The 10,257-nt window shown below is 40.5% G+C and overlaps 1 protein-coding gene across 1 annotated transcript; it reads right to left on the bottom strand.

The window, feature by feature from the left end:
• Positions 1-357: 357 nt before the first annotated feature.
• Positions 358-5,652, bottom strand: dlx1a (distal-less homeobox 1a). The gene is made up of 4 exons (XM_008399358.2): positions 4,589-5,652; positions 2,511-3,117; positions 2,001-2,203; positions 358-1,777 (listed from the first exon to the last, which is right to left on the bottom strand). Exons 2-4 carry the CDS (start codon positions 2,818-2,820, stop codon positions 1,526-1,528), a joined length of 765 nt encoding a protein of 254 aa, XP_008397580.1. The 5' UTR covers positions 2,821-3,117; positions 4,589-5,652; the 3' UTR covers positions 358-1,525.
• Positions 5,653-10,257: the final 4,605 nt, after the last annotated feature.

Genomic DNA, 10,257 nt, shown 5'->3' with positions numbered 1-10,257 from the left:
GTAAAAATGCTTCAGCGGTCACGAACGGACGCAATCATTTTATAAGTGAATCTGCATTTCTAACTTGTAGTTCTTTCCAAATGTTTTATCACATCTGCATTCACTGAGCAGAAGCTGGACAATGTAGGCATGTAGGGCCGATTGTTAAACATGGCCATAATCTAAACGGGGCGCCTTTTTTTTTTTTTTTTTTTTTTTTTTTTTGCGGCTCACATGGTGTCTGCTACAACAGCCAACATGATCCTGCTTTGTGTCAGCTCGCATTAAAGCTGCACGGCGCTTAAGAAAAGAGGAGGGGGAGGAAGAGGAGGTGGTGCACAGGAAGAGAGGGTTTGAATCAGACACCGTGCTTAAACATAATTTAAATCATATTTTACTGCTTTTGAAACTTTTTCACTTTTATGTACATAAAAAACTCCAGGAACAGATAAATAAATTAAGTGATCAATACAAAACTAAATATCCTCTATGGTGACTAAAACACATGTCGACGAGTAATATACACACACACACACACACACACACAAAAAAGCCTAAAACCCTGTTTCACAGCGTATCCAGTAACAGCACAAATAATAATAATAATAATAATAATAAAAAAAAACGTATCTGAAAATTATACACAAAATACAGTGACAAGTTATAGCTGCTCATCCTCTGGATATTTTTTCTCTCTCTCTTTCTCTCAAAAGCAGCAAATCGGCTGTCCTTTTACATTTTCTTCACATAACATCGGGGCACGGCATAGAAAAAAAAAACGAAAAAAAAAAAAAAAAAGCTCTGCTTGCGTTAGTGCAGCATTTCAACAACACAGTGTTGTCATCTCAAACACGCACACAGAATGAACACAGACAAGTCTGAATAATTTAACTTAAATAACAAACACATAGAAAACAACACAGCGACGTGAGGATTTACTGTGGTTGTGTCATGCTGTACGCTGGGCGGCCTGACCGGTGGAGTCTGGGATCGGTTATTTGGTTTAAAGCCTTCACTGCTGAGGCCTGATTGGCCCTCAGGTGTTAATACGTGGTTTTAGGTCATCATCTGGCGTAAACAAAACAAAACAAAACAAAAAAGCTTTTCTCATAAACATACAGCTCAACAACAGAATTCTTCACACCAATTCGAGTTTAAGAAAAAAAATAATAAAAGAAACGTAAACAACAGCAGCCAAAGAGGAAAAAAAAAGAAAAAAAGAAAAATGTTTATCTTTTTTTTTTTTTTTTGTCGTTTTGATTCCCGCTGCCACGGACTTGCTGCCCTGCGTGGGTGCATTGTGCGCCTTTTCGCTCTCTCAGCGTCCCACCCCCCACTTTTTGCTTCTCCCTCCCCTCTTCTCTGCTAGCTGGCACGAGGAGGCAGCCGTGTCAGCTCGCTGGATGCGGCAGCTTTTTTTTTTGTTTGTTTGTTTTATTTTGTTGGGGTTTTTAAAATTTTTTTTTTATTTTTTTTATCATCAATGCCGAGGCCGAGCTCGGGCGGCTGCGGGGTCCGTCACCGTCCTTGACGCTGGAGCATCGGCTCACATGAGCTGCGACTGTTGCATAGACTCTTGGTGTGTGGTCGGGTACCACGAGGTGTAGCTGGGGATGTAAGAGCCGGTCGTGCCCACCGACGTCTTCACGGTGGTCGGCGACGTCCAGACCGGTGCCACGGTGGGCGAGCCGGTGGAAAGTCCACGACCGGTGGCTAAAACGTTGGTGTCGATTGTGCTGCCGCCTTGCTTCATTAGCTTCTTGAATTTGGAGCGTTTATTCTGAAACCAAATTTTCACCTGGGGGGGGGGGAAACAAAGGACGTGTCAAGATTGGAAAGCAAAAAAATAAAAATAAAAAATAGGACTTTTACGCACAATTTACACATGCAGTTAAAACATTATTAATAATAATAATAATAATAATAATAATAATAATAATAATAATAATAATAATAATAATAATAATAATAATAACAGTGTGTAGGTATTTGATCTTTTTTTTATTTTTATTTTTACTTGCCTGTGTCTGAGTGAGACCCAGCGACGCCGCCAGCTCAGCCCTCTCCGGCAACGCCAAGTATTGCGTTTGTTGAAATCTCCTGTTGAGCGCTTGGAGCTGTAAACTGGAGTATATAGTCCTTGGTTTTCTAATCTTTTTCCCCTTGCCGTTAAATCGCACCTCCCCGCCTTCCACTACTGTGTTCTTCTCAGCTTCTGGTGCCGCTGGTGAAAAACAAAGGGGAGACGTGTCGGGGAGAAACAAGATGAGGAGGCAGCTGCGACCAGCACCGCTATGCAACAGCGAACACTTGAAGCACAAGTTTTTACACGCTGTACTTTAGGTATAATTGCCCTTAATTGCATACATTGTTTATAGCGTTACGCAATAAATAATTGGAGAGTCTAATTCCACATCTGGGGTATCTGTTCCGCGCTGTCAGTGCAGAAAAATCCAACAAGCAGAGAAAGGCGCCATTAAATGAGGTTTGGGGGGAGGCGGGAGGGGGGAAAGATGCCGCTGCACGCTTACCTGGGTCCTCCAGTCGCGTCTGTGTGAGCCCCGAGCTGTTCTGGTAAGTCTGTACTGTACTCAGGTATGGACTTGTGGGATGGCTGCCGACGGAGTTTACGTACGGATAACCCAGAGATCTGGGGAACGACGAGGCTGGGCTGTAGCTGTCGTGCTGCGTGTGACCTGCAGAATGTAAACAGTGCATGGGATAGTGTCCGTGAGACATGGAGGAAGGAGACATTTGTTGACTCGGGGGTCCAAACTCCATGAAAACGGCTTTTCCTGATGCAGGGCTATTAAGACCTTCTGGAATCGTGGTCATTGTCATCTCTTCTGGCGGTTCCCTCCTSTCTCCTCTGCGCTTTTGTTGTTTTCCTCCTTCTGTGATCTCAGCGAAAGGACGGGTCCCAATTTAAGCCGGCCTGATTTTTTCTCCTTCCATTCATAAGAAAATGCAGTTTGCGCCTGTGAAAAAGTCCTGGGAGTGATGCTGTGGACCGAGACAAACTCGCTCAAAGGTTTGAATCTCGGACTCATGAATATTCATCAAAGGCTGTTGCTGATTGGTCCACTCTGTACGAGCGAGAAGCCGATTGGTGAGGCTGGGGCTGGGGGTCCGAGGAACCTGACAAAGTCAAGGAAGAACCACAAAACCTTAGATCTTTTTTTTTTTTTTAAATAGATATATGTAAAGATGTGATTTCTTTCTTTCTTTTACAAAAAGCGCGCCTATTTTATGATAGTAATACAAGTATTAAAGGTGGCGTCTACAGTGGAGTTAAACAACATTTTCCTCCCAGTCACAGCTGCTTTGTCTGCTGGCCAGTCTGATTAAAGCACTTTTTGATTAAAGCTCCTAATGTGCCATCAGGAGGACGGCGTGTATTAGCATAACACTGGCGTTCAATTTTCATAAGTAGGTCTGTAATTAGTCATGTATTTAACACGGAGAGCAACCTGAGGTGTCAGTTACACCTGCAGCAGAAGGACGAGGATTTGCAGGCTCAGGTATGGGCCTAGTGATGGTGCATGACACCTAAAACGTTTGCAAAAATATCACAACAGTTTGAAATAATCTGCTACATGCAATTAAACTAATCCAATATTTTAAAGCAGCCCCCTTTTTTATCTCTCTCTCTCTGCATACTTTATGTAATCTAGGTTTATTTTTTGATGCATGCAAATGTTTTCTAAGAGGTTCATTTTCAAGTTAGCATCTATCACTTTCTGTTTGTCTCGTTTTAACCATTACATGTAAAAAAAATAATAAACGAAGCAGCAGATTTACATAATTTAATGTTTATACACTGGAAGTCGTGCGATCTTAGTGAGGGTCACAGGTTTGATGTTAAATCTTCCATCTTATTTCTTCCATTAAATTTCAACAACAAAGAAAGAACATAAAAAAGAAAGAAATGTTTAAAGATTTACTTCAAAACATTACGTCTAGCTGTTTGGAAGGAAAAGGATACTGGACGTAAAGTTTCCTAAGTTACAAGATCTGATGTAAATACATTTCAGATCCACATCAAATTTATATGCAGCGAAGCTCAAAGGTATTCATGCCCACGTCAGATATGCATTTAAATTTACTTTTCATTCAACCAATATTTTTTTAAGCTAGAAAATGGCTAAATATAATAAAAACATTTTTCTAAAATGAAATAAGAAAGCATATTTACATTTCATTAAAAAAAAAAAAAACGTTGGAAATTATTTACTCCCTTCTAAATAATCAATGAAAAAGACAAATCTTCATTTTCAGACTGTAGCAATCAAACCCTTATTATAATTGCTGACCAGAGGTTGGAAGGCCTCCCTGCCATCGCCCTAATCTTTGACTCCATCCACAGATTCCCTGTCAGATTCAGGTCAAACCTCTGGCTGAGCCACTGCGAAATGGGATTGTTTCTCAGACTCAGCAAGACTGAATAAATACAACTGGGTCTGTCCCTCGATTTGATTTCTATCAACGCCCCTGGTATTAATCAGCTGCTAAAGTCAAAGAATGTCCACTTACTTTGTAAAAAAAAAAAAAAGAAAGAAAGAAAGAAAAAAAAATCACGTGACGCAGAAAAAACAAAACAAAAAACAACCAGATGTGCGCGCCACCCGAGGTCAGAGATCCTCCTCAGGATGAAAGCAGTGCAAAGTCTCCAGCAGATCTTCATTTCCCCGGGATTCATCTGCAGATCGCAGCTCCTCCGCCGCAGTCTGCGCAGAGCAGAGGCGCAGCTCCGCTCCTCCATCCGCGGTCCCTCCATCATCTCCACCTGAATAACAAATTAAAGGCAGTTAAATTCCCTCACTGCGATTATCAGCGTAATTGCATAATTGAACGGCAAACAGAACGAGTAAGTTGCAGAATGTGTTGTCAAAAAAAAAAATGCAGGCGGCTGACAACAGAACACGCGCGCGTGTGTGTGTGTGCGCCACAATGTGCCAGAATGCCTGCGGATGCTTGGGATTTAAAGATTTCTGTGAAATATTAGGCTATAACCAAAGGCTTGGTCCCGTTGTCCCCCAAGCCCCCCTCTCTCTTAAAATAGGCCAATTTGAAGTGATTTCTCCTGGAATTACTTTCGAAAAATGCCTCAAGATTTCCTCCATCAACAACGACAATGATAATGGTGGTACAACCGATAATTATCATCTTCCAGAACAGAGGACAGATTTTTTATGGGTACTTGGTGGGTGCGACTGATAACTGTCATTATTTTCCCACGATTATAGTATCTACAGACGACTGTGAGCAAAACCATTAGCAGAATTGAGGCAGAATTTGGAGGAAACATGTAAAATAATAGCACAAGTGTACTCCTAAATGAAAGATGTTTATGTGATGCAATTTGGAGCTAGAAAACACTTATTTCAATTTCTTTTTTTTTTTTTTTCGCAAAAAGGTTTCCAGTAACCCAAAGTAATAATCTAATACTAGATGGATTTTCTCAAGCCTCCTAAAGCGCCATTAGGATGAGGCAGACATGTGATAATATTACCGCACTGTCATTAATAATTTGACTCGCCGGCAGGAGGGCAGCGCAGGCCACAGCAGCGCTTCCTGCAGCGGGACTCTTAACTAACCGCACTAAAAATAAAGTCCTTCATGCACGGATGGATGGAGCGCGGAGGCAGGACTCATTAGGAGTGAGTAGCTCTGTGGCTGAGGGTGTTTTAACACCTGCTGCTCTTCACCTGAGGGGTTAGTGCAGAGGTGGAGAGACAGACGGGGAGAGGTGGTGCAGGACGGGGGGTGGCGGGGCTAAACGGCCAACATGTCACCGACTTTATTTCAGTCCGGTGATAGCAGGCTCACCTCAGCTCCCCACTTATCCACCAAATGTTATCCCGGATGGAGGACCGTGCCAAACCGGTGCGTAAAGGCGCAACCTGCGCCTTTACGCACCCCGCAGCGTCTGCGTCTGAGCGACAATTAATTGCTGTCACTGCAGGTGGAGAGCAACAAAATTACATGTTTATTTTTATTTTATTTTTTGTGAATAAGAAAATGTTTTAATTCGAACTTATGATCAAATTTACGTATTTTATTATTTAATTGCCATTCACACCATCTTACGTTTAATTCGCCTCAAAAATGTCAAGCAGCATATCGTCCTTAAATAGCAAACATAAAATAAATATAAAAAAATCCCACCAAATAAAATTATTTATGGAATTACGGACATCAGCTCAGCCACATATCCAAGCGTCATTTGGTGAGCATGTACCAGCAGAAAATGTCAAAACCGTGAAGTTCGCGTTTCAGGTTTATTATTATTACTTTTTTTTTTTTTTTTTTACATTTTTTTTTTTTTTTTAAAGCAGCCGATCAAACAAGTGAAAAATTGTCTTTTGTTCTGCGCCGTCTCCGCCGCTGCTTCTCCCTGCCATCCTGTAATTTGCGGCCGTCAGTTAGCGCAAACTAGATGCAGCACAATTAACTCGATTCTGGGTCTATTTTCACGTTCAATGCGGCGTCAAAATGTGGATTGATTTTGTTTGATGGGTTATACGTAAACAGGAAGAAAAATGAATATAGAATCTGAGGAATAAGATTGTTACACTGGTTAAAATGCCTTTGTAAAAATACAGAAATCATATTTTACATAATAATAATAATAATAATAATAATAATAATAATAATAATAATAATAATAACATTATGTAATATTATGTACAGTTATTTGTATTTTTGAAGGTTTACTCATTTTCTATTTGTAATTATAAATCCTCTTTAATTATAATATATTGCAATGTAATGGTGCAGTCAGTTATTTCTATTTGCACAAATGTAAAGTTATATATTGCATTTATTTCAAATGTATTCTCTATCATTTTTCTTCTTGCTGTAGTGGAATTTATATCCAAATCGAAATAAAGGAAAACCTCATTTCACATAAAAACATAGACATGGGGAAATATCACCTTCATTCTAGCAGCCAAAATCAATTTAAATGTTCTTCAATTCATTTCTACACAAATTATTTTACAGCAGCTGTCATCTCAAGACACTTTATAAACATGTCCATTTCATATGCAGACGTATGAAAGCTTCTGCTCAGATTAATTCAGAACAATCCAGGCACATAGTCACATTCAGATCCAATTAGAAATGGTGTAATTTGATTCTAATAGCAACATCAGCTGATCTTAAAAAAAACGCCACTTGGTATAAAGTTGTCTAAGGAAGCCTAGCGGGAATATTGCTCAGCAATTTCTTCTCCTGTTGTTAAAAAAGTAAAACTTTTAAACTTTATTGAAGCATAAGATTTATATTTGCTGAATATTAATGCGATTTTTGTTTGTTTTTAGGCACTGGTGACACCAGGATCCCGCTTCACATCACTTTGTGCTTGTTGTTCTCACAACCAGTTACTTCAGAGTTGTATCTATTTGATGAAAGATCAAGAAGCATCTTTTTTTTTTTTTTTTTGCCCGCACGTTAACTTATATTTTCAGATTGCTTTTATGCAAATAACATTTAAAGTCCTATTCGCATTTAATATCCCTAACAGCAAAATCCTCTTTTGCAAACACAAATAATCTCGATTAACCTTCCTGATTAACCCAGTACACAGTGACAGACACCATGGTGAAACTTCAAAGCCACTTTTCAGCTATCGTTTTCTCTCTCTCTCTCTCTCTCTCTCTCTCTCTCTCTCCATTTCAGCGTTCAGAGGCGCTCTCCTCTCCAGAAGGCAAGGGGGTCGCGGTGTGGAAAAAGCCCCCGGTGAACTGGTGGAAATGCTGTCCCCATTACAGCAGCAGCAGGGGTCAGGCCATGGCAGCAAGCATCCAAGCTGCCCAAAATTGGCTGCAAAATGACCAATTACCTGAGTGAAGGCTGAGGAGAAAGGACTTGGAAAAATATGGCTTTTACTTAATTCAGCTAAACTGTAAAAGAAACTAGTGTCACGGCGATGCCTCATACTTGCTACATGTTGCAGCATCCCACCTGTTAGGGGGAAAGATCTGCGCCTCAGGCAGGAAATGCATTTATAGATAAGTGAGAAGCGGGGATAGCGTTTTGCGGAGTGACGTAACGGCTGGAATAATGTGAGCCGGGGGAATTATTACACCAAAACAATGATTGATTAAACATCTTTACATGTAGGTCTTATTGAATTAATTCCCCAGCAAATGGAAAACATGCAAATTCGGCAATTAAGTCATTTGCCCATGGAGAGCGCGGCTGCTTGACGTTCAGCTGCCACTGTGCCTTTAGTCTGAAACCCTTTTTAGTTTTTTTTTTTTTTTTTTTTTTTCTGTTAAGAGTTAAGTCTCCAACAAAGACAGGAAGGAGGTCAGCACTCAGCCAACACCTGAATGCGGCTCTCTTTTTTGTGCTCCCCTTGATCCCCACAGTCTGTGCCTGTCATTAGTCTTAATGATGGAAAATTGTCATGTTGATACAAGTCTTGCTCTCCCCCTCTCTTCTTTGTATAAGTAGAAGGTGGAAGCTCCATTTGTAACAAAGTTCTTTGTGACTAAAAGCCGTGGACATTGCATTTGTGCCGCGGGAGAAAAAAGGGGGCTGTAGATGCTCTTTCCATAGCTGGGATAATTATTCCTACTGTGACCTTAATGATTCGCTCTGTTCATCCTGCATCTCATCCACGCGCCAGGCCCTCAGCGGAGCCCCGTGTCAGGGAATATGAAAAACCCATATAATGAAACCATTTTGGGCTGATGGAAAAAAGGGGGCTACTGGAGCCGCACTTGCTACAAAGACGGCTCAATTATATGAGTAATTGTGATAATTTTCCCTCCATTCACTGCCTTCCCTGAAAGGTAAAAAACACAGATGCTGAAAGGGAAATTACTTGGACAATATATAATCTGTGAAATGGTCACAACAGAAAAAAAAAAGATGACTGTAAGAAAGTGAAGGACTATAAATAGGTATGTTAATGCAGGGCCACATAAATACACCCTCAGAAGCTCGCAGACATAAACAAACAGCACGCCACTGAGCTAGTCCACAAGAAGAGAGAGAAGGGATGGAGGAGAGGAGTGAGGGGGGGGGGGAAGCAACAAATGACCACAAAAAAATAAGAAGGTAGATGTGCAGCTGCCAAAAAAAATTAAACCTCCTTCTTCTTCTTCCTATTGACGAATTTCAGCTCCTGAAAATGCACCCCCATAGTTGGCTATCATTTGTTGTTCTCTGACAGGAAAAGGATAATTATCTCTCTCAGAGGCAGCGAGACTGACATGCCCTTTAGACTTTGCCATGAATGCAGAGGCTTGATGGAAAGCTTGAGGAATAATTTTGTTCTTGTGCTTTTCCTTCATCTTCAAGAGCATGTTTTATTCCAAAGAACATGGAGATGACAGGATTGTGGAGTGCATTAAACCATTTGGATTCTTTCTGTAAATAAGGCATCGCTCCATCTGTCAACGTCTACATTTTTTGGAGAAAAAAGAAAAACAAACTTGAAAATGCTTTAAAATGTCAATTCTGTCCCAGTGTAAGGGATAAGGGATAGAGAGATGTATGTGATTCTTTTAAATGCAAGTTAAACATTGTTGTTGTTTTTTTGTTAATAAAAAAGTAGAAGAGAGGTGCATAGCGCACTTAAATGGATTTTGCTGGGATTTTAAGTGACTGAACCACACAAAGTATAACTGTGAAGTGAAAGAAAAATGACACACGGTTTTTAATTTTTTTTAAAGGAAATACTTCGTACTTGCGACAAGCGTTTGTCTTCTTCTCCTTGTTACTCACAGAGCACCGAATGAAACCCACTACGCCCAATTTCCATAAGAAGTCCACCTTAGAAGCAGAACATTTGATAAGTTTAAAGCAGAATTAGAAGCAGCTTAAAGGCCCACAGTAAACATGGAGGACCTACAGAAAACACAGGAGACTCTTTTGCTCGGATACATATAAACTGTGCACTCCACAAATCAGTTTTGTTATTGCTGACTGGTGAGAAGAAAAGTTTGATGGAAAGAAAGACATCTAGGCTCGTTTAAGGAGACGCTCTGCCCGGATGAAACCAAAATGAAACGAATATGTGAGGAAACACCAAGGAACATGGTGATGGAAGCATCGTGGCGTGGGGACGCTTTTCTCGTGCAGAAATGCGAAATGGAGCTAAATGCTGGATAATCTATGAAGAAAACCCATATTAGGAGGGACTTAGTCACATGAGAATGGCCATTTCTCTTCACTTCAGAGTGATGTGCTGCATTGTGTGGGTCCATCACAACCATAAACACAAACATAAACTCACTGGTTTTAATGTGATGATACGTGGGA

This window comes from Poecilia reticulata, linkage group LG2, assembly GCF_000633615.1.
Source record: "Poecilia reticulata strain Guanapo linkage group LG2, Guppy_female_1.0+MT, whole genome shotgun sequence".
NCBI lineage: Eukaryota > Metazoa > Chordata > Actinopteri > Cyprinodontiformes > Poeciliidae > Poecilia > Poecilia reticulata.
Note: the sequence above shows the minus strand (reverse complement) of the source record. Positions and strands in the feature narration are given on the sequence as shown.

What these genes read in the sequence shown, in the direction of transcription:
- dlx1a (XM_008399358.2), bottom strand. Translation starts at nt 2,820, where the DNA reads ATGACAATGACCACGATTCCAGAAGGTCTTAATAGCCCTGCATCAGGA. An exon ending in GACGCGACTGGAGGACCCAG is followed by an intron (nt 2,204 to 2,510) that starts GTAAGCGTGCAG and finishes GTTTTTCACCAG; the next exon opens with CGGCACCAGAAGCTGAGAAG. An exon ending in TGGGTCTCACTCAGACACAG is followed by an intron (nt 1,778 to 2,000) that starts GCAAGTAAAAAT and finishes CCCCCCCCCCAG; the next exon opens with GTGAAAATTTGGTTTCAGAA.